The 27209-nt window shown below is 29.1% G+C and overlaps 3 protein-coding genes and 1 pseudogene across 8 annotated transcripts; 2 read left to right on the plus strand and 2 right to left on the minus strand.

Moving 5' to 3' along the window:
• Positions 1-127: 127 nt before the first annotated feature.
• LOC105251033 (aspartate aminotransferase, cytoplasmic) lies at positions 128-3151 on the minus strand. Of its 3 annotated transcripts, none has more exons than XM_011257531.3 (7): positions 3048-3151; positions 2732-2861; positions 1702-1992; positions 1358-1617; positions 991-1268; positions 763-905; positions 128-680 (listed from the first exon to the last, which is right to left on the minus strand). In XM_011257531.3, the coding sequence occupies exons 2-7, from the start codon at positions 2841-2843 to the stop codon at positions 517-519; spliced, it is 1248 nt and encodes a 415-aa protein (XP_011255833.1). In that variant the 5' UTR covers positions 2844-2861; positions 3048-3151; the 3' UTR covers positions 128-516. The 3 variants fall into 3 exon arrangements, with proteins under 3 accessions (XP_011255833.1, XP_011255832.1, XP_011255834.1); XM_011257530.3 differs by having other exon boundaries at positions 3043-3130; XM_011257532.3 differs by having other exon boundaries at positions 130-680; positions 1358-1614; positions 3048-3149.
• A 559-nt stretch (positions 3152-3710) lies between these two features.
• On the plus strand, positions 3711-10104 carry LOC105251034 (R3H and coiled-coil domain-containing protein 1). Of its 4 annotated transcripts, none has more exons than XM_011257533.3 (8): positions 3711-3986; positions 5619-5768; positions 6230-6363; positions 6916-7039; positions 7177-7990; positions 8104-8344; positions 8847-9083; positions 9709-10104. In XM_011257533.3, the coding sequence occupies exons 1-8, from the start codon at positions 3907-3909 to the stop codon at positions 9771-9773; spliced, it is 1845 nt and encodes a 614-aa protein (XP_011255835.1). In that variant the 5' UTR covers positions 3711-3906; the 3' UTR covers positions 9774-10104. The 4 variants fall into 4 exon arrangements, with proteins under 4 accessions (XP_011255835.1, XP_011255836.1, XP_025265671.1 ...); XM_025409886.1 differs by lacking the exon at positions 3711-3986 and adding an exon at positions 4339-4406 and having other exon boundaries at positions 5619-5867; XM_025409885.1 differs by lacking the exon at positions 3711-3986 and adding an exon at positions 4340-4406.
• A 1560-nt stretch (positions 10105-11664) lies between these two features.
• LOC105251035 (signal recognition particle subunit SRP72) lies at positions 11665-15203 on the minus strand. Its single transcript, XM_011257536.3, has 8 exons — positions 15019-15203; positions 14692-14809; positions 14351-14606; positions 13774-14253; positions 13331-13693; positions 12404-12708; positions 12113-12325; positions 11665-12034 (listed from the first exon to the last, which is right to left on the minus strand). Exons 1-8 carry the CDS (start codon positions 15116-15118, stop codon positions 11899-11901), a joined length of 1971 nt encoding a protein of 656 aa, XP_011255838.1. The 5' UTR covers positions 15119-15203; the 3' UTR covers positions 11665-11898.
• Positions 15204-16568: 1365 nt separating this feature from the next.
• On the plus strand, positions 16569-25959 carry LOC112638341 (annotated as a pseudogene).
• The last annotated feature ends 1250 nt before the right edge of the window (positions 25960-27209 follow it).

Consider the following 27209-nt stretch of genomic DNA (forward strand, 5'->3'; position numbering starts at 1 on the left):
AATAGTAAATATAAGCTATACCTACATTTATCAGTTTAAAAAGCACTCAACACAATTTTCACATTTCACAATTTTCCTAAGTTGCTAGGTAACTTTTAGTTTTAATAACAAACTATATATATATTAAATATATATATAAAAGAAGTCTCATGTTGTGATGTGACATGACATAATATAAATACAAAATTTGGCATTATGTAATACTTTGCAATATTTTGAGTTTTGTACTTTTGTCTTGTAAAATTTTTCAATGAAAAAAGGGAAAATAAGAAAAAAAAAACAAAGAAAAATAATTTACCACAGGAAGGATAACTGTATCTTAAACAGTTCGGTCTCAAAATAGAATATGAAGACAGAAAATGCATAATTGCATGTAATAAATTTCGATATTACTCGAAAATAATCACGTCTTCGAACTAAACGGATCGAATTTTGTTATGTACAAATTATTGCCGTATTTTCAATGTTGAAAGGTTTGACTGTTAATTTGTACTTTGAGTACCATGAAGTCTTAATTTAACACGTACAATCGTTCTGTCCTTCTGGGAAGAGCTTTAGCGTTTCATTGATCGCGTTTGCCACATAATCTAGATTGGATTCGTTAAGTCCGCACATATTTATACGACCGCTGCGTAACATATAGATGTGATAATGTTCTCTCAGATGCTGCACATGTTTTTCTGAAAAAAGAAATTTTTTTAACGGAAAAATTCTTATTCAACCGCATTATGAAACTAGAGAAACATAATTTCTATAACCAACCATTAAGTCCTGTATATGAGAACATTCCAATTTGCTGGACAATATGATCCCAAGTACCTGGAGTGCCTAGTTTCAGCAATCTCTGATGCAAGCCTTTTCTCATATCTTTAATTCTATTGGACATTGTTCTAATATGGTCTTTCCTAAGATATCCAATTGTGTTGCTTAAGTATATAATTATATTTTACATATATCTTATAGAGAAAATACATATGGAATGTGCAATACCATTCTTCATAGAGTTCTGGATTCTTCAATACTGTCGCAACAATTCGAGCACCATGATTAGGAGGATTGCTGTACATCCCTCGAATAATTAACGTCAATTGGGACTTGACTTCGACTAGTTCCTTCGTGTCAGCCAACACAAAGACTATATTTCCAATTCTTTCGTTGTACAGTCCAAAATTTTTCGCGAAGCTCTGCGTGCAAATGAATTCAATCCCACGTTCGGCGAACATTCGTACGGCGTACGCGTCCTTATCTAAATCTCCGCTTGCGAAGCCCTATTAAGGGACCACATGGATTACTTGAATGTACTATGGAGATGATTATGAGAAAATTAAATACATTATCTGATTGATTTGATAGTGACCTGATATGCACTGTCGAATAATGGGAAGAGTCGTTTCTCCTGTATCACGTCTGCTATTTTAGTCCATTGTTCCGGAGTTGGATCGCATCCAGTGGGATTGTGCGCGCACGAATGCAAAATAATTATAGCGTTTTCCGGAGCATCTCTCAAGTCATCGAGCATTCCTTCTAGATTGACACCACGGGTCTTCTCGTCCCAATATCTATATTCGCGTGCGTGCTTAAATCCTCCATTAATAAACACCAGCTTATGGTTTTCTACTTGAACACGATATACATAGTTACCATTTTACTGATAAATGTGTTAACATGGCTAATATATTGTATCTTGAAATTTTCGCTTACCCCAGGAAGGTATGCTGTAGTAAAAAGTATCATAATGCAAAATACGACTCAAAAATTCAGCAGCAACCCGCAATGCACCAGTACCAGAGAGCGACTGGATGCCGAAAGCACGGCCTTGGGCAATGACAGGAGAATTTGGGCCTAATAACATACTTGTAGCAGCTGCGCTAAACGCATCTAAACCAAGAACTGGTAAATATTCATGATTCTGTAGCTCATCAGCGGCGAGTAACTTCTCTACCTTCCTTACAACTGGCAGGACCCATGGTTTGCCCTCACTAGTGCGATAAGCTGAAATGAATTTGCATGAGCATACTTTGAAATAAATTGTATAAGTCCCATTAATTATTGCACGATTATTTGTTCATGCAAAATCATGCAATATTTATAAATTATTTTTTTAAATCATTTTTTTAATTTTTTGTTTTATTAGTAAAGCTAAAAAAATTTATATGTTTTCAAATATGACATTTTTTATTTTTATAATGTATGATATCTGCTTTAGAAGTTGATTATTGATGTTTGCAAAAGATATAAAAATGTAACAGATGATATTATTAGATTTAATATCAAGTGATAGAGCAGATTAATTTTTATCTTTGCTTTTAAAAAAAAATTAGGTGAAGAGCTTATCTTCTCTACTTTTCCATATTATCTGTACATATGTGTGAGTACGTGTACACATGTATGTGTGTACATATATGTGATAAGTGTATAATAATGTGAGTATTATGTAATCATTTTGGAGGTGACCCAAGAGCAAGAGGAGTAGAAGTAGAGACGTAGAAAATATATATTCCACGTATATACATATTGTGACTTATATTTATTATTAAAATATGCTAATCTCTAAAAGAAGAAGAGACATCATTTTTCAAAGCGCAAAGCGTTGCTATGAAAAATCTACAGGCATGAAATTAGCGACGGGCTAAAAAAGAAGAAAAAAAAAGAAACAAGACAAGTAAATCAGTCTTAATAAGCGTCTAAAAAAATGATGACAAATTTAGGAATAAAAAAGACAGCCACATACCTCCTATAATTAAACTGACTTTATTGTCATGAGCGTCGTCGACGAACGTCTTTTGCAGCGCGAAAACCTCGATGGGCGGTCCCAATTTGATCCCCGTAAATCTGGTAGTCATTTTATGCGATGCAATGTGCTGGAAATTAGAAAAAAAAATTCGAATCCTCGTTCAGGTTCGAGGTCGAGCGAACAGCTGATAAATAGGATACGCGAAGGCCAATCTGTCAAAGCGTAGCCGCGCGCGCGGATATATCCCGAAGTCTACTACTATGTGCGTTTCTATGTGAATATATATACGTATGTATTCTGAATTTTACCCTACTGTGAGCAATTGACGTAAGAGAGGGCGGTCGTTTCCCAATGAGATTATTATGTTTTTCACGTTCGTGCCATTCACAGCGACTCTCAACGCCTTCAGTCGCGAGATTATTTCAATCGCGACCCTTAAGCCGGGTACACATGTGCCCTTGAATTTTGACTGATCGATTTCTCGCGTTGACATTGCGAGCAATTGTCAAAAAGGAAAAAAAAAGTACAGAAGTACTTAATTGATTTTTCTATATATTTCTATATATTTTCTATATTTTTTTATATATTATAATAATTCGATAAACAGAAAAATATATAGAATAATATATAGAAATATATAGAAATATAATAATTCGATAAACAGAAAAATATATGTTCTAGAACATATATTTTTCTGTTTATCGAATTATTATATTTGTATAAATATCGCGGCTGCGATAACTTGGTCTGTCCACCGAATGAAGATTAAAGATTGGAAATTTTGATTAAAATTTCTAGTTTTCGACCGATTTCAAATTTTAACTTTCGCTTTTTAATGCAATCTGATACAGGCTTAAGGAGTAGAAAGATCGGCCAATCGCGCGACGGCTCGTCTGGAACGAGCCTATGGAAGTCGAGGAGCTCCTCCGTGATTGGTCCGTCGAAAATTCGCTTCAATCCATTTTTTTCACAAGAATGTAACATAATATTCGAGCGAATCTCGCTTATTACCTCGTGCTACGCAATTTGTGGCAAGATACGATGATTCCGAGGGAAAACGTCAAGTTTGTCTGACAGATAATCGCGAGTACCCTGGGTAGGTGGATGCCGATGATACTCGCGACCTCGGTGTACCTTCGTGAATGCCAATTACGTGACAATCGCTGCGATAAATGAGCCTGCAAGATAGTCTGTTTTCCGAGGATGTCGAGTACGACGTAACCTTCTTCGCGAGGGACAGGACGCGCAAAAGGTACGTACAAGGTTGAATGATTCTATAGCGCATATGCAGACAGAGACAAGGTTCTTATCGACGTCGAGGTCGATGAGAACTTTGAAGGTTAGCTTCTTAATGATATCCATCAGCAGTTATGTGAACGTGATCTTAATTCGAGGTCTTGCGTGACTTTGGTCTGCGTTATTTTATTTAGACGTGCATATATATATATATATATATATATATATATATATATATATATAGTGTGTATATAAATAAATTGAATATACATGCATGTACCGGCAAATTAACGAATACGTTTGTGTGCATATCGTGTGTCCTCGGAGCGAAATTATCCATCTGCGAGTGGCTTAATATAGATTTTATAAATAGCAAGTAGCAAGCAAGTTAATACGTCGATAAGCCATCTTCGCTAAAGAGCTACGAACATCTAAGGTACGCGATTCTCCTTGTATAATATATATATATATATATATATATATATATATGTTATATATATTATATATGTTATATATATTATATATATTATATTTGTTATATATGTTATATATATATGTTATATAAATATATATATATATATACATATATATATATATATATTTACACACAAATATTAATATTATTAAATATTATATATATATAAAATGAGAGAGAGGGAGGGAAGGAGAGAGGGGGTAATAAATCGATCGAGAATGGTTTTTTGCAAGTTTTTCACTTGCATTATTCACATTGAAAAGAAGCAAACATGAAAAAACAATTCCAAGATACCAGAATTATTTACAGAAATATTATGTATTTTTTTAAATAATATCGCGAAATAATATGTATCACTTCGGCGTAGAAATGATTTGAAATTTAAGGGATAATTTCGATTACGTGATAATTTTTTGATGACACGAATGTGACTTTTCTACCGCCAATATCGTATGGTGTAACTAAAACCATAGGATACATATTTACGTCAATTATGGTCAATACTAGGTCTGTTCTTTTGATCCGAATCGGCTGCACTCTAGTTCAAAGTTTATCTACTTCTTTCCAATATGAAGTGAAAAAAGAATAAATCTCGATCTAGCGCGGCCAGTTCAGCTGAAAGGGACATCTACTGGCAGTCCATATCGAAACGTCATTATTGCGGCTTGTTGCACGTGGTCGCGCGTCCGTGACAGGTCAGTCACACGTGCGGTTACGCACATTCAGTAATCTCGTAATCGCACGTATATTACACACAAAGCAACGTGTATTCTAATCTCTTGTAATTCGAAGCACGATAGTATAACCGAAGCAACTACTTTCTCAGACTTCGTTCGGGAAATTGCTTTACTGCTAAAAGCGTCGCGTTTATTTAACAAATTTACCTATTTACAATACTGAATGAACCGTATTCGTGCAACTAATAAAGTAAGAGAGAGAAGAGAGATGACGAGTCGACCTTAAACCTTAAACGTCTGGACCGAGCGAAGTCGGATAAACCAACGAGGGAGAAAGTGAACGCGCGGGTTACGTAAAAGTTAGCCGGCCTTTATATCCTCTTACATATGTTCCCCCCTCTCCCTCTCTTTCTCCCTCTCACGTAAGGCGTTACGTTCACCAAAAGCGGCTGGTCGACGTTCGAGCTCACTTTCAGCGGTCTTTTCACTTTTGCAGAGCGCTCGTCTTCCCGCCAGTCAACAACTATCGCCGTTTCATAATACACCAGCTGGTGCAGGATCGTTTCCCGGACCTGTTGCACACGTTCTCGATCGGCCAGGGCTCGGCCAGACGTACCGTCGTGTGCTACAAGAGCGACGTGAGAAGGTATCGCAGAAGATCGCACTCATCCCGGCCTTTATTACTACGTCTCGTCCCTCATCGATAGTGCAATGATTTTGGTCTTGATGTCTACACTGAAAAAAAGTAATGTTGAATTAACAACATCAGTGTAATTGGAATTTATTTTATTAATTCAATAACATTTTTAATCAAATTAATATACCATGTATTGATTTGATTAATGATATTATTGAATTAATAAAATAAATTCCAATTACACTGATGTTGTTTATTCAACATTTTACTTTTTTTTCAGTGTAATATCTTAAATAATGTATATCGAGCATGTAAACCGCGAACGAGAGTGAAACTATTGGTGCGATTGCGAGATCATCCTGTATAGTGTATTCGAGATAGTCACGATCAGGATCATAATTGTAGTCGCGATTTTTTTCGACCAGTATGATTCCATGAGAATTGTCAGTAACGTTGTTTTATTTGCAAAGAGATTGGGACCCAAAGCCGAATGCTCCTGAGTGTGGAACAAGCCTTGTGACGAAACGAAGGGATACGATTCGCGGGATGGAAGGTCGACAATCGCCTTCAGTGTCTCCGGAATGCAAGCAACTACAGCGACAAGGTGATTCTCAGAATAAGTAATACATAAATGATATACAGAGAAAAATGTATACTGTATTCAAGTAAATATTATTTATTTTAAGTATATCATAAGTTTGTATATCCACAAATATATCATAAGTTTACCACAAGCATTAAAGTTAATTGAATATATTCTGAATTTTAGTAAGTGCAGTATTTTAGTCAAGAATATTAAATTAAAACAAAAATTTGGTTTGCTTACTACAAGAATTGACGTAAAGTAAAGTTGATTTTTCTTTGATACAACTTTACAATATTCTTGAAGAGAAAATAAATTCTTTTGAGTACATGACAATGAGATTTTCTAACACTTATGATGAGTATATTTTAAGATTATTATATTTTAAGATTATTATCAAGAATATATTGTTTGTTGAAGAAAACTATTATTTAAAAAAAGAAAAATAAACTGAGTAATCGCTTGGCAGTAGAATGATATTTTTCTCTGTGTAGATAAACAATGATGGGCAATATAACAGGCCCTCGAATAATACATTATAATAATGTGAGATGTGCATTTATATATTTTTAGCTAAATCGGCACCAACGGTCGAGATTTATAGGCCACCGGCAGCTAGAAGAGCTAGCAATTGCTCGCAAATGAGCGGGACGCAGACGCAGATGCAATCAAATAATACAGAATCTTCTTCAGTCAAGTAAGGCTTATTAAATTATTAGATGTATAAATAAATTCTCCGCTATTTTTATGAAATTCTATGTCTATTAATAAATTATACTGATTGTAATTAATCAGCAGAATTCTAAAGTACATTGTGGACATGTGCATTTTCAGGAATGTGCGGCAAAAGCGACCTGATCGAGCGGTTTATGTACCTAGACATCGAAGAAGCCTGGAGGAGAGGAGATCGCGGAGTCTTAAAGCTTCTCCCGCAAATCATACGACATTAAACGAAGATCCGAATACGAATAATAATTCTAGACTGCAAGATACATGTTGTATTCGACAGAGTACAAACGGCGATTCGAGTTTGGACAATCAAATTTCCGAGAATCGCGACATGGAGATTGAAAATAGCCATATTTCGCGAGAAATTTTGGAGGATGGAATTATTTTGGATTGTAGGAAAATCTCTGACACACATGATAATACTGAGTATACGCATAAACTATTGGAAGAACTGAAAGAGGATGTGCAAACTTTATTGGAAGAGACGAAAACTGTGGCTGATAATCCTGATGAAAATAGCGCTAATTTTAATCTATCAAAATCAGCCGACAAAGTGGAGATTAACGACGAATCGGTAAAAACGACGCAAGTAATCGTCGAAGAAGAAAACCGGTCCTTAATGCAACATTTAGATTATAACGATACGGTAGATAATGAAAGTACGCAACTAGTTGAACAGAATGTAGTATCGGATGTTCTAGTAATTTCTGATAATATGCGAAAGAAAGTAGAACGACTCGAACAAACATCTCCGATTCTTGTAATACCACCTGAAAAGAAAGTAAAAAAGATAGAGAGACAAAAGAGCAAACCGGTCCCATCGCCGTCTCCACCTATGAAGATAAACCGAGACGAATGCGATTGGGACAGTTTGTTCGACGATAATGGTGATTGTCTGGACCCAACGTTGATAGAAGAGGTCAGTATGTCTCATGCGTTTACATGAATTTTTAATAGCGTTTATTTATTTTATTATTTATAATATTGTAATTCTAATTAATTTGTTTATTGTCGCACTGTCTTTTTATCCAGCTTACATCAGCGGTGGGCGAAGTGACGATAGAACAACCAAAGAATGATTACAAAACGTACAGCAAACAGGTCGAAGTGTCTAGTGACGAGTTTGCGCACGTTGTAGAAATTTACAATTTCCCCTCAGAGTTCAAAACTAGCGACTTGGCGGCTGTCTTCAGTTCTTTCAAAAACGGTGGCTTCGAATTAAAGTGGGTGGACGATACTCACTGCTTAGGAGTTTTCAGCAGTCCTCTCGTTGGTATACATATATTTGATAATTTATATTTTTAATAGTCAAATCTCTCTATTCTTGATATCTTCATATGCTTGATATTTTTTTTTATTCGATATTTTCTATTTTTTCTGTTTTTACTCCTCATATATGTAAATACTAAAAATATTAAATACAGATGTTTAAAAGATATTTTTATTTTGCATATGTGTCATTAAAATTTATTTAAAATTTAAGAAAAGTACTAAAAAAATAGAAAGTTTGATAATAGAAATGTTTGATTGTACTGAAAAATGATGTAATGTATAATTTATAATAATTTTATTAACAAGTTGAATTAGTTTGAAAACAAATATTAATGAGAAAATTATTTATTCAAGAAATTTTATTATTAATATTTAATAATATTGGCATAATATATAGATTTATCATTGATGATATTTTTAAAAAGTTTCAAATTATAATTAGATATATTGTATATGCAATTAATTATATTTCCTTTTTTGTTTCTTTCAATACTTTTTTTAAGCTGCTGAAGTATTAGCGTCGAATCATCCGTTTGTGAAAACAAGGCCGCTTAGCGAAGCCACCGCCTTGAGTAAAACGAAAGCCAAAAGAACCGCAGAATTTCTGCAACCTTATAGAAATCGGCCCGAAACATGCGCCGCTCTGGCCAGAAGATTAGTTACAGGCGCGTTAGGCGTGAAACTCGCTACAGCCAGACAAGAACGTGAGCACGAGAAGAATATATTGCGCGAAGCAAAAGGTAAATTATGTTAATTCTGTAAACAATATAATAAAAAGAAGTAACACTGATAAGCACAAAAAAATATTTTCGTCCATAAAAAAATTAATAATCGTTATTAATTAATTTCAATATAAAAAAAAATAATATGATATTTAAAATTTTTGCTTAACTCTTTCATAATATATTTTCTTTTAAGATTTGAGAGAAACATTTAATTTTGCTTGCTATTGGACTACTATTGAAATGTGACAAGAGATGCTCCAAATGTAGAATACAAACGAAAAGAAAATGTTCAAGCAAATAGATCAAAATATTTATATACTTTTGATAAAAAATATAACTTCATAATTCATTCTATTATATTTTATTTGTGTTTTTCTCAACATATTAATTAGAACATACATAATTACAAAGCAGATTTTGTGTTATATTAAATTCTTTCACAAAACTTATTAAATTAAGTATTTTATTTTGTTTAAATATTATTTCTCAAAACATAGAGCTAATAAAAATATTATAGTGTTATATTCTTTTTTCTTGTATTTTTAGTAAAAATTGACTAATTTTATAAAGGAAAGAGTTTTTTTGTATATCAGTGTAATATTCAAAATAAGTTACTATGAGAGAGATTCTTGCATTACAGAGAAAAGACGATTGGCTAATAAGCAACGTGAGGATGTCTGGGAAGGCATAATACCTGCGAAGTAACATTACGCATTGCTAATGCGTATTTACAGGGATCGTTTATACCTCGTCGTATTACTATGTATTATATTGCATAGTTTGTGTAGCTCACAAGGCTCGTATAACGTTGGGTCTTTTCCAAGCAAGAATACACTACATTACATTGTGTTCATATGTAAGGTACTTGCTGGAATAGTTGAAATCCTAAATTTAGTTTCTAAGAGAATCATCAGAGAGTGCATTACAATTTTCCACGTTTGTTATTACGAATATAACACAGGTGTTATTGCTACGTCTTATCCTATTGGATATTTTTATTTTTTTAATAAAACAATAAAGATACAGAAAGAAGAGAATTATATAACAGATCATTATTGCAACATTAAATATTAATAGAATATTAATAGAATAATCTATTGATTACTAATAATTAATAATTTTTATAAGATTAAACCAAATTTTAATGAAAATATTTTCATTAAAATTTAAATTTTGTTTTAATTTTATTTGTATGTAAATTTTACAGACGATAAATCATAAAATTATCTTGTTTAATATTAAATATAAAATTTCTTGAAAATGATAATATAAATATATCACACATCTGTATTTAATTTTTTATAGTGTTGAGCAATATCACTGTGTCGCAATTGAAGCATACAATGTTATATTATATCATCTGTGTACTTTGCTGGAAAATACCCGAAAATCCTCGCGTTAACGTATACTCAATCAACGAACGTTTGATTTTATCGTAAGAAATTTGTGACGCGTCTGCGTATATTTGTGCCTTACTCATCTATCCTCTTTATATTGATAAACAGAGGAAATTAGACAAATACATATATTTTTCTGTTTGTGAATTGAATAAAGAACACGCGCTATTTTATCACTAGATGAGTTTGGCATGCAAATATTATGTGGTTAGTAAATATCTGTTTATCTCTTAAGAAAATTGTCGCGACAATATATCGTTTTAATGCCGTAAAAAAAGAACTGTAATGAAAAAACCAGCTATGCACTATCTTGTATCTTTATCATGCAAGAATTTAACTTTCTTTTATAGTAGTTACGATCTTTTACAGAAAATTAAAACCACAAAATATCAAAATTATACACGTAGCAACATATACATTAAAAATTGACAACCTTTTTATATTATCTTAATATTCGTCATGTATTGTTATTAGTTTATACGCAGCAACATATGCGATAATATAGTGTAGATTAATCGCGAGACAATAAGTGGCAATAGAATTCTTTCGCGCATACATCGACTCATCATAGTGATATATCAAAATATATCTTTACAAAGTTTTATAGAGACCGACGACACAATATATTTATTGAAGATAATCGTAGCATGTATATATAAATTATATATTGCAGAATAAAACATTTTATAATTCTGACTTAGGCCACTTATATATCTGTTACATAATACAAATGTTACAAATCGACGCACAATCACGTTATCTATTCATATTACAGAGTTGCTGAGTATAACGAAAACTTGCTGATTGTATTTTTATACACAGTTGTTACCGATATGAAATAAAAATGTGTTTTTGCCTAGCCCTAGTCAACATATGTACACTGAAAAATGTTACCTATGTGTGTTGATTGATAATTATGTCATCGAGTTGAATGAGAGGGTTTCTCTTGGAAAAGAAAAATAAAGATATTTTCTATGGCATAGTCCAATTTTCTCTATATATATTTACATATTGTCAATATATAGATACGTACTTGATCGAGTTTCCTCGAAAAGCAACATTTGCAACGTACAAAAGAAAAAAATATGTTAATAATAATATATATATATATATATATATATATATATATATATATATATGACGATAAAATTTTAACTGCATTTAAAGATCCATTGATAAATTTATATATACATAAAAAATTATATGCAATAAATTATACTTCTTTTACATGTTTTGGGTAGATGGTATCTTTTTCGTTTCTTTTTATATAATGGCAGTATTACAACTTCCGTTTTATAAAATACAGCTACATGGTAGCAAATCCATTTCACTTCATATTTTTAAGAAACGTTTTTCTTTCTTTTCTTTAAAACGCCATGTAATCTAGTTTACACAGCAAAACATGAGAAATCAATTTAGGAATGAAATCGTTATTACCACTTGCTACCTTTCTTCTTTTTCTTCTGCTGGACTTTGCGTTGTTGCTGCCGTGGTCCGGACGTTTCAACTGCAGGACTATGACGAGGATTCGGAGAAGGCTTGGCGTTTGCAGGCATTTTCGTGATGTCGCTGTGATGTAAAGTACATTAGTTTTTTTCAACAAATAGTTTATGGCAATAAGAGTATATTGTGCTCGCATGTACGTACTAAAGGTCGCTGGCTCCTGTAGCGGCTCCTTGTGTCCCTTTCATGGCGGCATCTCTGTTCCTTCTGTCTCGTTTCTTACGGAATCCGCTGCGTTCGTGTCTCGGTAACCATCGCTCTGGATCAGGAGGAACGTCTGGATCATAGTTCTTGGGCATTTTACCCCTACGTTTGCGTTTTTTGTGCTTCTTTTGTATCACATCTGATACTGGTTTACTGGAATAAAGAATCAAAACACAATGATTTTCAAATATATACGATTTTGATGTAATAACTGAAATAATTTATATTTACCCAGGAGAAGGTTCAATCTTCTTCTTCACTACTTTAGTTCCAATAACCCAATTGCTACTTTCTAATGCATCAACATCGGTAGTTTCAGCAAGATCGTGAAGCGGAGGTAATCTTTTAGATAACGACTGCGCTTTAGTAGGACAAAACTGTACATATGCGACCACTAATTGAGCTAAAGTCTTAGTATCGGATGGCGAAGCGTCTACAATTTCTTGCAGGATATCGGCAGCGATTTGTAGCTCGCCACCACGTAAGTAGAAATTGGCTGCCTGTCGCCATAATTCTCCCAAATTTTTAGTAGTTTCCTGAAAAGAAATCTTTCCTGTAAAAAATGTTGGGCAAGAGATTGACCATACATATAATATGTTTTATATAAAGTGTTATAAAGTGTTTCTTATGAAACTTGATGTTATAAAAAATATTTCAAAATTGACAGGGTTTTAGGAGGAAAAATTGAGAATCTTGGATTTTCTTTTTAAGGACATTTTCTAAGATCTTGTGAAGATCAACCTAATTTTGTAAAATGGAATTACTCTAATTTTTTTTATATAAATTGATTCCTCGTAATATTCAGCATAAAAAGTTAGCCAAAAATTGATTATTTTTCGAAATATTTCATAATTATGTCAAATAAAATATAAAATATTTTGCAAATTATTTAATTTTTAGCTATTTCCTATTCTAACATTCTAATATCGAATATTGCGAGGAATCATTCATTTGTATAGAAAAATTTGGATGAATTTAAAAAACTAAGTTTATCTTTACATGTTTCTTGAAAAATGACAGTTAAAATTCAAGATTGTCATTTTTTGTTTTCCTTAAAACTCTATTAATTTTGTCCAAAACATTTTTTATACAATGTTTTATATGAAACTTAAAAAAAAAAAACATCTCATAACATTTATACATTTTGAATGCACATACTTTATGTTTTTTATAATAAGCGACTGCATTCTTTAGAACAGCCGATGCTCTCTCACGATCGTTGTCAGCCATGTGGAGTGTAACGAGTGCACTGACTATTCCAGGAAGAGATCTATCCTTTTCGTTTATATTTTCAAGAATAGCAATCGCATCTTTTCTTTCATCATGACTCAGAAGAACTTGCACACTAGCTAATTTCATAGACAATTCCTTCTCATCGACCGCATGTTCGATTAATAATCTCGCCGTTTCTTTCGCTTTACCTTCTTTGCTAAGTTGTACAGCTTTTACGAACATCGCGTCTGCTGCCAGTGTAGGGTGATCTTTCGCAAGATTATTACATAACTGATGGCATTGCTCTCCCTGAAAATATGTAATAAATATGTTATCTTTGTAAAGACCAAAAGATTGATATTTTAATACTATAATATTATAAAACTTACTTGATCTGTGTAAAACGCTAATAAACACTGATTGTATGCAATGTTCCTTCTTTGCCTGGAAGTTAATTTGTGCTCTAGATTTTCATGAGTGGCACTTTTCATTCTCTTTTTACTGTCAAACACATTTTGATCTTTATTCAGACATACTAAATTATTGTTGGCTACAGCAACCAATGCGATGTCATCTGGCTTGGCTTTTAGAACAGTGGTATATAATGCTTGCGCCTCCTTCTCTCGACCTTGCAATTGCAGGCAATACCCGAGCTGTACACGAATTATACCCAATTCATTTTCAATTTCCTCTTCGGATGCTCCGTCTTCTTCCAAGCCCTCCTTGCATAGTTTCTCAGCAGCTCTTAATTTCTTTTCTGCTTCTATTAAAGCAGTTCTATCATCCCTGTTTCTTTGTGCGAGTAAACGACACGCCGCATTGTATGTTAATTCATAAGTGTGTTCATGTAACGAAGGAACCTCTAAATCCTAAAAATTATTTACAATATATCTTTAGAAATATTTATGACAAAAACTATTAATAATTTATTTAAATTAATTTATTTAAATGCATTACAGAACTTACAGAACCCTCAATCGCTAAGTTTCCAAGAACGGCTGCAAGATTTGTTTCTCTTTCTTCTTCATAGTCATCGTGCGAATTCTTAATAATGTCTCGATATACCGCAAAACATTCCTCATATTTCTCTAAACGATACAACACCTGAGCTTTTAATTCCTTGATCTTCAAGGAAGGATTCTGCACATTCTCTATTACTTTCAACGCCTCAGAAATTTGGTTTAAACGATAAAGACAGTATCCTTTTTCAAAATCCAGATTCCTGAGTTAGAAATAAAGTTCATAGAAAAATATTACATCTACTTTAATATCGTGTAAATGTTACTAAACTAAAAATATCGCCATACGTCGCTAATTTCGGAGTTTTAACGATGGCTTGTAACGCGTCGTTGAACTTGGACAGCTGGATGTAACAAACAATCTTGTAGTGAAACGCCGCTTCCTCATCTTGGGAAATGCCTAAAACTGAACGTCAGAGTGTGAATTATTTCATAGCTTCGAACGACATGTTTTTGGAGAATCTTTACCGAACGCAAATTATTTCACGCAAATATAATTTCACGATATATAATTTTAAAATGAAAATATGTGTGAAAACATCAACATCAACGAGTAAAACTACTTGCACCTTGCGATTGTCAGTTTGGTGTTCGATAAATAACTCATAAGCTTACTTCTGTTCGCGGTTTTCAAGGCCCTTTCGTATTCCCCGTTCTGCCCTAATTTGTTTAATTCCGTATACAGCATGAGAAGGTTATTTTCTTTCGAAGCCATGTCTCTCTCTGTCAGAGATCCTCCTCCATATATACGTGTGTCAACGTGGAGCCACGAACACGAGAGCAGAGAGAAGATTGAGAGGCTGAGAGATGTCATGTCATGGCTCCTGAAAGTGCGCCCTCTATGAACATTAAAAACGTGGACGTGAACTACGAAGCTAAAGTCCACAAATGTTTTCAGAGGGTAACATAATGGAATTTTTGGTTTTGTTCCGTGCTATGCAATCGACCCAGCAAACACCAAGTACAATAATATTGATGAATATAACTGTTAGTTGTAATCTCCCACTCAACAATATAACTGTTACATGTTATGTAACTGTTACATATATTATATTGTTGAGTTGAGTTGAGTTGTTGGGAAATTATAACTAACAATTATGTAACTGTTATTTGGCATCAATATTTTATTCTTCTGAAAATAAAAACTATTCAATTTAAAGTTTTATTAAATTTATAATTTTATTAATATAATTTTATTAATAATAAAGGTAAGTAAATTACACTATTACAATTGACTAGCAACAAATTTATTTATTATTTAAATGTGTATTTTAAAAAATGACACACATACAGAGAGAATTGTAATTAAGATATTTATATATGTGTGAAATATATTTAATAAATGAAACATTTAATCTTTCTTATACATAGTAAAATATTTATCAAATATTTATTAAATAATTTTTTAATATTTATTAAATATTTTTGTCGAAATTAAATAAATATTTACTTTATTTTATATATTAACATAATAATTATATTTTAATTAAAATAAGAGAATAATTAAATAATATATTATTATTATGAAATATTTTAACACATTAATATGTATCTCATATATCTAACATATTAATGTAACGTAAGATTAAAAAATTAAAGTAATGATATGTTGTGATATACAATATAACTATTGTTTAATTAATAAGGATTAGGCCGATTAAGAAAATTTAAGATTAAGGCATTGATTATGGCGCAAAAAATTTATTTAATTCTAATAAGTATCATTAGAGAAATTATTATAATAAGCATGAATAATCGACAGATTATAACAAAATTAATTTTTTTATCTCCCTTTAGGTATTTATTATGTGTATATAAATTTTTATCTTCCTTTAGGTATTTATTATGTGTATATAAATATATATATATATATATATATATATATATACACATATCGCATAATAAATGAATCACGTAGCGCACTTTGTATCTAGTCATAGACATAGTAAGTATAGACCGAGCATCCATTGTATAAGCGTTAAGCATACGAAAAGAAAGACAAAAGATGTAAGATGAATTTCTTTCTCTTTTCAATGCCGGAGAAGTGAGGAGCACTTCTCCACATCTCCTCGCGCCGGTTCGTCATGGAGGGGCAAGGAGATGAGAAGAAGTGCTCCCCACTTCTATGTATCTAGTATACATATATAAATTTAAGCTTCAGATTATTATGAGCAGTTTGTGCAGATTTGTTGTGCTGGATTATTGTATCTGCTTAACGCGAAGTTTACAATTTCATTTTAATCATTTAAGTTGTGTTTCGTTCGATGGCCGCATATAGAATCTATCAGGTAATCTTTATATTTGTATAAAATAAAATTTTGTAACATTTTATTGCAAAATCTCAATGTTTAATACAGTAATTACTATAAGCATGTAGTTTTTAACAGAAATTTTTTCAAGAACTAGTGATTAATTTTGTTTGTTATAATTTTATTAAATTATTATTATATATTATAACATTTCATATTTTTATCTTATTAAATGTATAATATATTATTATACTTTGCAGAGATTTTTGATACAATAATAGATACAAAAAATCGATATGCGACTATTAGATAAATCAGAAAAATGAACATATAAACGCGATTTAAGCAATAGCGATAGTTATATAATTTATATATTATATGAAACATATTATATAATAGAATAACAATTTTGATAAAAAAGCAGGAAAAGATTTTTAAAGTAATTTGTTTTTTGTTTATGATAGTTTTTGTTTATGAAAGTTTGCAAATATTTAATTAAATAGTTTCAATTTATTACAAAATAACTCTGTATTATTGCAAGTGATAATAAAAAATTATAATTAAATATGATTCAATTATGTATTCAAAGAAAAAACGCGATAAAAATGATACGTAATATGTATAAAAATTTTTTCTTCAAAATTTATATTATAAGGAAGCAATATCGTTGCCTATGCGGTTATTCAATATAATAATACGAAAACAATATACATACCTTAATAGAAAATATACATTTTAATATTTTACAGTAACTTTTTGTTTTTTGATATAAATGGATATAATTCTGATAGCCTAGTCTCTTCTGGAATTGTTTATCGTAGGCAACATCATATATATCGTATATGAAATATATAAAAAATTGTGTGATATAAAAGACGTGATATATAAAAAAATTATGCCGATTGGAAATAAATAATTTACATACGTTGTATAATTTTATTTGTTTGCAGCATATTTTTAGTACATTTTAATGTATTTAAAATGTTATATCTATAAAATAAATTATTATAAAAAATATTATTATAATAAATAAATAATATGAATGTGTTTTACGTTAAATATATTCTACTATTAATTAATCCTTTTATATCTGTTTCTCGTATTTTATCAGCTTAGAGTTTTATTTTTATTATATAACTTTTTAACATTTTAAAAACGTGTTGAATAAAAAAAGTACAATTTTATAGTGCTCATATCTTTGTTTAAAATGTTTAAATTGTTCTTTTTAATAAACAGAATTTCTAAAAAAGATAACATTATTTTTATTGGTTAAAAGTAAACTTAAGCAAATTTACTTCAATAACATTCTCTTGCACAACAATTTTTTTGAAGAATTTTTTCATGAACTTGATATCTTATTTTATTATCATAATGTTTTCAAAGCATTAGCATAAGCTTTTAATCATTCTAATCACACAAGTTAATCGATTCATTATTGATATGTAAATGTAAAACTTGTATTTAGCGAACTAAGATCTTGATACTCTTTGATATTTTACTTTATTGATATGTAAATGTAAAACTTGTATTTAATAAACTAAGATCTTGGTACTCTTTGATATTCTATTATTGATTTATTGCAAATGTAAGATAAATGTTATTAAATAAAGCTTAAGAATATCAACAGCGTCATTTATTGACTTTGTTAGAGATAATTTAAAACGATAAATTACTAAATAATCGCCTAATGCGAATCTTTCGTTCTCTATTTCTTTTTTATTTATTGATCTATTGATGAAGTGTTAAAAAATTTGATGTGAAAATTGTAAAAAAAAAATTTTTTTTCTTATATATTGTTAATATGAAGATGTTGATTTTTTGATATTATCTCTATTTTAAAGAAGATTCATTTTAAACTCAACCAATTGCGCTGTTTTAAATCAATGCTCTTGATCTCACGTCTGGCTTTTAAAAAATATTTCATAATTATTTTTACATTCTCAGATAAATGTAAATGAAAATATGTTATTTAGTATTTAATTAAAGTGATCTTTAATTAAAATATTCAACTGTGTGCTTCTTAAGATATGAAACACTGATTAATACGTTCTTGAGTTGAAAAATAGCTTTTTAAGTCGTTAGTTTTGTAAACTTATAAATGCTTTTAAGAAATCGCGATTTATATAATTTATATATCATAGGAAACATATTATAACAGGAAAAAATTAAAATGAAAAAAAAAACAGAAAAAGTTTTTAAAATAATTAGAAATAACTTTTCAAAATTTGTTTATGAGTTGCAAATACTTGATTAAATATCTTCGGTTTATTACAAAGTGACTTTGTATCATTGCATACCAATAAAAATATTTTTATTGATTCGGAGATATTTATAAATATCTACAAGATATTTATAAATAAGAATCTTGTAGATATTTATAAATATATATATATATATATATATATATATACATATATATATATATATATATATATATATATATCTTGTAGATATTAATTTTAATTTTGTAGATATTAAAATTATAAATAAGAATCTTGTAGATATTTATAAATATCTACAAAATATTTATAAATAAGCACAGAAATGAGCTGTAATCGGATTGTGACATGATCTTAACTACATTTTTTATAGTTATAGAATAAATAAAATTATAAAAATACTAGAAACAATTTATGTTAAAGATTTGACATATAATAGATCTATAATGTTAACATTTGCTTATTATATTATAATACTATTAAATGCAGTTAATATGACGCAATAGAATCTTACAAAATTTTATATTATATAATAGAGAAACAATTCCAAGAAATTGGCTGATTAAAAAATTTTTTATTTTATTGACGAATTTAGTACATATGTAATATTTTTTCCTAGAATGAATAAATTTATCTTATTTTTTATAGCTCGATTAAATTATTAACTACAAAAAATATGCGATTAATATATTACAATGATCTTTTATTCTTTCTCTTTTACTTTTTTTAGGATTAATATTCTTTAGAATATTAAAATAGATGCCAAGTTTGTCGAAAATTAAATATCTACTTTTATATGTATCAAAAAATATTTGTGTAATATGATCCAAGAATAAAGAAACAATAAACGGAAGAAGGTTCAAATTACTTAGACGGTCAAGAATATCATATTGAGAAACGATGTTTACTATATTGATATTATGTATGTTTATTTTATTGATGTATTATTTGTATAATAAATATTATATAAATTATGAAAGAAATTGGCGTCTCATTAAACTTATACCGGGACCACCGGGTTTACCGATTGTTGGCAATGTGTTCCAATTCCATGTTTCAGCAGGTAAGTACAAAATTTTTAATCTATTTATATTAACTAACAAATGATCTATTTATATAAGTTATTTATACAAGCTAAATTTGTACAAGTTAAATTCATAAATCAGTTTCACTTTAAAACATACTTATCAAGATTACATATAGATTCCTTATCTGAACACTTCACAATAATCATTTGTTTAATTATAATTGTTTAAATACCATTTTTTTATTATTATTTATCTTTTTCCAATGTATTTAAATAAAGATGCATTAATATTGAAAATAAAATTAATCACATAAAAATTTTTGTGTATTAATATTTATAATATACTTTTCAGAAGAATTATGGAAGCTCTTTTATACATTACATAATGAATATTATCCCATCTTTAAAGTTTGGAGTTTTTCCATTTTTGTGGTGTCTATCCGTCATCCAGATGATTTAGAGGTAATAAAAGAAATTTAATTCTCTATAGGTATTATTAGATTTAGAAAATCTTGCGATTTATAAGAAGATTTTTGCACAGAAAAAATGTTTCTTAAAGAGATAATAAGAAAAAATATCCCTAATTGATGAGATTAGATAGAAATTTATTAAGATGTCATTAACAAATTATTTACAAATTATTTAAAATTGAATGTGATATAATGAATCACTTTTCTCTTAATATGTTTTCGATGATTTTAGACGATATTAAGCAACACCAATATAAAGCGCATTGAAAAAACTGTTACATATGACATATTACATCCTTGGTTCGGCACAGGTCTTCTCACCAGCACAGGTAACATATTGATGTTACATAAATGTGCATACTTTTCTGCTATTTGTCTTCGACCTATCTCTATCACTAAAAAATCAAACAAAATGAGATTACAATTAAAATTGAATATTATTTTAAACGATAAATTTATTCCTTTTTTTCTCCATTATAAAACATAAATTCCAAAAAATGCAATTTTTAATCATATTGGGATAATTTCGTCATAATCCATGTATTTTCATATTTTAGTCAAAAAATATATAGATATTTAAGTCAAATCAAATACCATTACATAATGGAATTATTAATTAATTTTAGTTTATTCTTATCTACTAATTTATAAAGATTTAACTATAAAATAATTATTAAATCTACGTTAATACTTGCAATTACCGTAAAAATTAGATTAGAAGAAGGTTTAACAAATTATAAAATCATTTTGTGCGATAAGAAAAATAAATAGGATAATAATATTATTTAAATATTGATGAATAAACATTAAACTATAAAGATAATAATCTTACATACCCAGATAGCCAAATGCAATGAGGTTGCTGTCATGTTGCCAATAATTATTGAAGCAACTAATTTTAACAAACTAGAGACAAGGTGAGACAGCATTATGTCTGTTACGTGGAACTTACATGAATTCATGTGCTAATAACAACAAATTAATTGCAACGTGTCAACATATTGCTGACATGTTGTAGACAACGTAATATACCAATATTGCAGACCATTTGCTTCGTTAATTATTTGCATATAGAAGCAGACATATAACTGCATTCGTAACGTATTCTATCTCGATGTCAGCAAGTTTACTGCAAATATATAATAATACATGCGATGCATTTGTTTGCTGAATATGTCATATCAAGCTTGGCTATCTGGGATATTATTTGTATTTTATCGCAATCTTGTTTTCTTATAGGAGTTAAATGGCAAACGCGGCGAAAGATATTAACATCTACGTTCCATTTTTACATATTGAATCAATTTGTTGACATCTTGATCAAGGAAGGCGATTGCATGACAAAATCTTTGATGGATATTGAAGGGACAGTAGTAAAGGATTTATTGCCATTTATTAGTGAATATACGCTAAACGCGATATGCGGTAAGGCTTCTGTAAAATTCTCATTTTATGTTATGTATAGGAATTTCATTTTAAATGATCATTTTTTAAGGTAAGAAAATAATTTCTTTCTATATAATGTATCTCCTCAATGGAGATAAATAATATTTGGTTTTTTACACTAAAAATTGCTCATCAAATAGTCAGCTATTATAATCTTTGACTGTTATTTATATCTTATATAATAAATGTATTTGTAGAAACTGCGATGGGTGTCTCTTTACAAAAACTCGGTGAATTTCAGCAACAATATCGAAATGCGATTCACGATATGATCGAATTGATAATTTATAGGTAATTTATATGGATACAGTAAATACATAATTGTGTAGTATGTCTATGATCGGTCAAGATATGATTTTAATATTATATATATATATATATATATATATATATATATATATATATAGGTATATATCTTAATATCGTTAGTAAAATAATCAAAGGATTATTGGAAAATAATATAATCGCCCAAACTAGCCAAATTTTTTGTTTATTTATTTAAAAAAATTTTTTTACGACGTTTCGACCATACGGTCCTTTTCAAGTAGACAGTGGAATATGGTTGTGGTCCTTTTCAAGTAGACAGTGGAATAATGAAATTGATAATTAGATTTTTAACGGTTTGAATAGACAGCACCACATAGATTAATTGTGAACAATTTGAGTACATACAGTTCAAATAATAGAGTATAATAATGTAAATCTTATGTAAATCTTAATTTTGTGCTCCATATATCACAATTGCAAGATTATTACGTCTTGACATTTGAAAAAGAGATGAAACGTCTTATGTCAGTGTGAGACTTTGTCAAAAAACTGAATAAGTCAAAAAATAACAAACGACCTTTATTATTTTGTCGTAGATGTTATTTAAGCTATCCGTATCCTTCTGTAGGTTGATTGAATTATTGAATTTTTTAATATAAAACATTTCAGTAATTTCTCTCTTTTGCACGTGTTTCTCATTGTGTAATATATTACGTTTCGTCCAGTCAAATTCGTGTGCAGATTCTAATTTATGTTTACTTATAACGGAATGGTTCGTTTCATGCAATTTTATATTTACTAAAATGCTTTTTCATTCGAGTAGATGTCTATCTAGAAAATAATGAGAGGAATCAATTGATGTAAAGAAAACACATAATTATTTTAAAGAAAAAATATATGTCCTTGTCTATATCAAAATTATCTTAAAAGATCTTAATAACATCTTAAAAGATTTCTCATAGATATAGTACACATTAATTATAAAAAAATAAATGATTAATAAAGGATATCAATTCGTTTAAATGGACGAACTATAATGAAAATGTACTGTTTATGTTTCGTTAAACTAAAAATTATTTTGAAATGTTAAAAAGATAGGAAATGTTATAAATGTTGTAAAATTAAGAAAAAATTGAATTGTATAGTAAGAATTAAAGAAGAATTTATTTTTAATCAAAAAATCTATAACTAAAATAAAAGTACAATGTTTTTAGAAGTTTCTATCTTTTTCGTTATCAACATTATTATCTTGGCATCACAGTTCTCGGTGGGTTTTAGCCTTCTCAAGAACATTCTCCCAGTCATCTCTGTCCAGCGCCCTACGCTTCCATCCTCTCACGCCAATCCCACGCAAATTACTCTCCACTCCATCCAAAAATCTCGCTCGTAGTCTCCCTCGTTCGCAATATCCATATATTCTCTCTAACAAGGCTCTTCTGGCCGGGTCTTGGTCTGACATCCTCATCACATCTTTTTCGTAACAAATATAATTTAAAATTTTTAATCTTTTATGCATAATTATTTAAAGATTACTTTAATATTTCAGGATGGTTTTTAAATAACATTTTAAAAATAAAACTTTTATAAAATTACATTATTATTATAATTATATAGCTATATAATATATAGCTATATAATTATATAGATATATAATTATATAGATATATAATTATATAGCTATATAGTTATATTATAATTATATAGCTTTATTGAATTTAACTATTTAGAATATTCAGGCCTTGGTTGCACAACGATATGATATTCTTATTGTCATCACAAGGAAGAAAGCAAAAAAAAATCCTAAAAATATTACATGGATTTACGGAAAAAGTGGGTAATATAAAGAATCTTAAATTAAATCCTTCAAATATTTACATTTAAAATTACACTACTATTAGTATAAAAAAATCACTGTAAAATTTTGTACGTTAATCCATGTACGTAGATTATTGCGGAAAGAAAATTTTATCACGAACGTACCAATGATCAATACTTAAAAAACCTTGAAAGTGATAAAGAAGGGGCGACAAATGATGTCGAATCGTTTGGAGGTACGTACGATCGGAGTTCCTAATTTTTTGATTGCGCAATCTAATATTATAAATTATATTTATAGTATTTATACTAAATTATATTTATAGTATTTATACTAAATATAATCACATGTAAAGGTGCAACATACATTTGCTGTAAAATTAAATCATATTTGTAATAGAATTTGAATTTTAATAAAAAAATGTTTAAAAATTAAAGCGTGACGCGCAAAAATAAGTCGTTCTTAATATGCTTTTTTTCTAGTTAAAAAAAAGCGGTTAGCTATGTTGGACCTTTTAATAGCGGCATCTCAAGAATATTCTTTAACTGATTTGGACATCAGAGAGGAAGTTGATACCTTTATGTTCGAAGTACGTATCTGTAATCTTTTTTTATTAATCTTTTTTATACACATTAAATATATGATAATATGATGGTGATTACAGGGTCATGATACCACAGCGACCGGTATAATGTTTACTTTATTACTATTAGCTGAACATAAGAATATTCAGGTATCTATTTCTGAATATATTGCGATACATTATTTAAATTACAATTTTTAAATGTCAAGTTCTTTTTTGTTACAATACATTTTTTCAATATTAGTAAATATGTATATGATTTAATTTTTTTATTTTGATTTTTAATAATTTATTTATATGTATGTAAATAGAAAGTACAATATTAAGAAATACATTTTAATTATTATAAATGACATAGGAACGTGTGAGGCTTGAAATCGATAACGTTATGCAAGATAATGGAGGGAAACTTAACATGAGATCACTGCAAAATTTATCATATTTGGATAGATGTTTAAAGGAAGCATTACGTTTGTATCCCAGCGTGCATTTAATAGAACGGAAGCTTACGGATGATGTAAAATTACGTAATTAATCACTTTTTTTACTACATATATCTTTAAATGTGTTGCATAATACTAAGTATATGTTATCAAATATACAATAAAATTAATGCATTAATATTTTAAGAATATCATTATGTATATTTTATTTTTGTCAAAATAACTTGTTTTTTGTAAATTTTAATACTTTATAATTTTATAATATGTTGTTCACAGAATCATACGTTGTACCCGCTGGAACGATCATACGTCTTAACATTTACGCAGTTCACAGAGATCCCAATTTTTGGCCAAATCCAGAAGTATTTGATCCGGATAGATTTTTGCCTGAGAAAATAGAGAATCGTCATCCTTCTACTTTCACTCCTATCTACCTTTCAGTGCAGGGCCATGGAATTGCATAGGTAAATTGGCTGCAATTTTTATTTCTCCTCATGTCGATCATTTTTAATAAATTTCGCATTGTAGGTCAACGATTCGGTCTCTTGGAGATGAAAGCTATGATAGCTCCTTTGGTGCATAATTTTTATTTGGAACCCATTGAATATTTGAAAGATATCCGAGTAAAATTGGATATGGTTATTCGTCCTTCTCATCCGATTCATGTGAAATTCATTCCAATCACATGCAAACAGAAATCGTTTAAAACTAATGCAGATGTTACACGAGTGTAACAAGTTAATGCATTATAAACATCGAAAAAAATCGTTCAGTATATTACACGTTCAATTATATGATTAAAATATTATATTATATATATAGATATTATATTTAATCGTCAAAAAATATTCACGCAGAATGTCCTATAATTCAGATCCCTATAATTTCATCCAAAAATATACAATAATTTAGTTTATTCATGTTTGCTATTAATGTAATTATTTTTATGTTTTTTAAATGAATAATACGAAGGAAAGAAAGGAGTGTTGTTTCTTCTCTGCGCTTGAACAATCGCGCTGCGCTCTTATTTGCCAATTTTATTTTTATTAATTTTTATTATTTACTTTAAGAAAATATATATAAATTTTATGATGAAGAACCTCTTATAATACAATAAATAATACAATATAAAATATACATATTTTTGTACAATTTATATTAATTAATTATATATAATTATATATAATTAATTATATATATATATATATATATATATATATATATATATAAAATTATTACGAAAACTATATTAATTTCTATTTATAAATCTATGAATAAGATCACTAAGAATCAATATTTCATTGATTTCCTGTAAAAACGCTTATTTTTTGTTACTTTATGATCTTTAATCAGTAATATTAGATTATATCTATCTTGCATAAAATTAAAAATTTTATTTATATTTACATGCATATTGAACATGCATCTTAAATAGATTATAATCACTTTTGCTGTAGATATATTTAAGCTATATATACATAAAAAAAATAACAAATAAAATATAAAATATAAATGGCGTAGAACGCGCTTATAATGACGTTTATTAAGCTGGCACAGTCACTTCTGTACAATCGAATAAAATTTATATATAAATTTAGTGCTCTTTTGTTGCTTTATTCCCGACTTTGTTGCTCCAATCGATTCAGAGAAAATAGTGGCTATGCTAACTTTAGATTAGATTTATAGAAATTTAAAAAACAAAAACAACCGATATATTTCTTTAGTTCTAATTTGTTGGTAATTGTTGCTCTATTCCTGATTTTTTTGCTTCACTTTCAAACTCCGAAAACCACTCACAAAGTTATCTCCCATTAAAAAATTATTATAAAATTATGAGAATTAATCAGATATCTGGATCGATAATGTTTCAATAATTTTGTTGCTCGTCATTTTTAACGAATCTGATTTTATTGCTTCACGGTTGCCTTAAAAAAATCGACATGATTCGATCGAGTGGTTTGTGACAGCTTAATAGATTCTTTTATCAAATTCTATTTTTCTACTTTTGTATTTATTTGCCTGCTTCTGCAGTTGAACTCATTATCTCTATTTTTTTATTTGCTCTTGTATTTTTACTTATCTTTTCTATTTCTTTGTTTGCTGTTATATAGTTGCGACTGAAACGGAAAAAAATATTCAAATAAGTTGAAATTTTACAAAATTCTTTTCGCAACGGATTTATTCTTTAGTTTTTCGTTTGGACATGAACAGAAATAAGGATATTAAGAAAAAAGTTTAGGGATCCAAGTTTCATATTCAAAAAAATTTTAATTTTGCAAAATTCTT

The sequence above is a fragment of the Camponotus floridanus genome, unplaced genomic scaffold (assembly GCF_003227725.1).
Source record: "Camponotus floridanus strain SB8 unplaced genomic scaffold, Cflo_v7.5 scaffold29, whole genome shotgun sequence".
Lineage (NCBI taxonomy): Eukaryota > Metazoa > Arthropoda > Insecta > Hymenoptera > Formicidae > Camponotus > Camponotus floridanus.

Bases quoted from the DNA above. Each gene is read 5' to 3' on its own strand.
- LOC105251033 (XM_011257531.3), bottom strand. From the start codon at position 2,843: ATGACTACCAGATTTACGGGGATCAAATTGGGACCGCCCATCGAGGTT. The intron at 1,993-2,731 runs GTATGTGGCTGT...AATTCATTTCAG, and splicing joins AGTCAGTTTAATTATAGGAG to CTTATCGCACTAGTGAGGGC. The intron at 681-762 runs GTTGGTTATAGA...TTCTTTTTTCAG, and splicing joins CTCATATACAGGACTTAATG to AAAAACATGTGCAGCATCTG.
- LOC105251035 (XM_011257536.3), bottom strand. From the start codon at position 15,118: ATGGCTTCGAAAGAAAATAACCTTCTCATGCTGTATACGGAATTAAAC. The intron at 12,326-12,403 runs GTAAATATAAAT...TCTTTATTCCAG, and splicing joins AAGATTGAACCTTCTCCTGG to TAAACCAGTATCAGATGTGA. The intron at 12,035-12,112 runs GTACGTACATGC...TTTACATCACAG, and splicing joins ACAGGAGCCAGCGACCTTTA to CGACATCACGAAAATGCCTG.
- LOC105251034 (XM_011257533.3), top strand. From the start codon at position 3,907: ATGAGCCTGCAAGATAGTCTGTTTTCCGAGGATGTCGAGTACGACGTA. The intron at 5,769-6,229 runs GTATCGCAGAAG...TTATTTGCAAAG, and splicing joins TACAAGAGCGACGTGAGAAG to AGATTGGGACCCAAAGCCGA. The intron at 8,345-8,846 runs GTATACATATAT...ACTTTTTTTAAG, and splicing joins TTTCAGCAGTCCTCTCGTTG to CTGCTGAAGTATTAGCGTCG.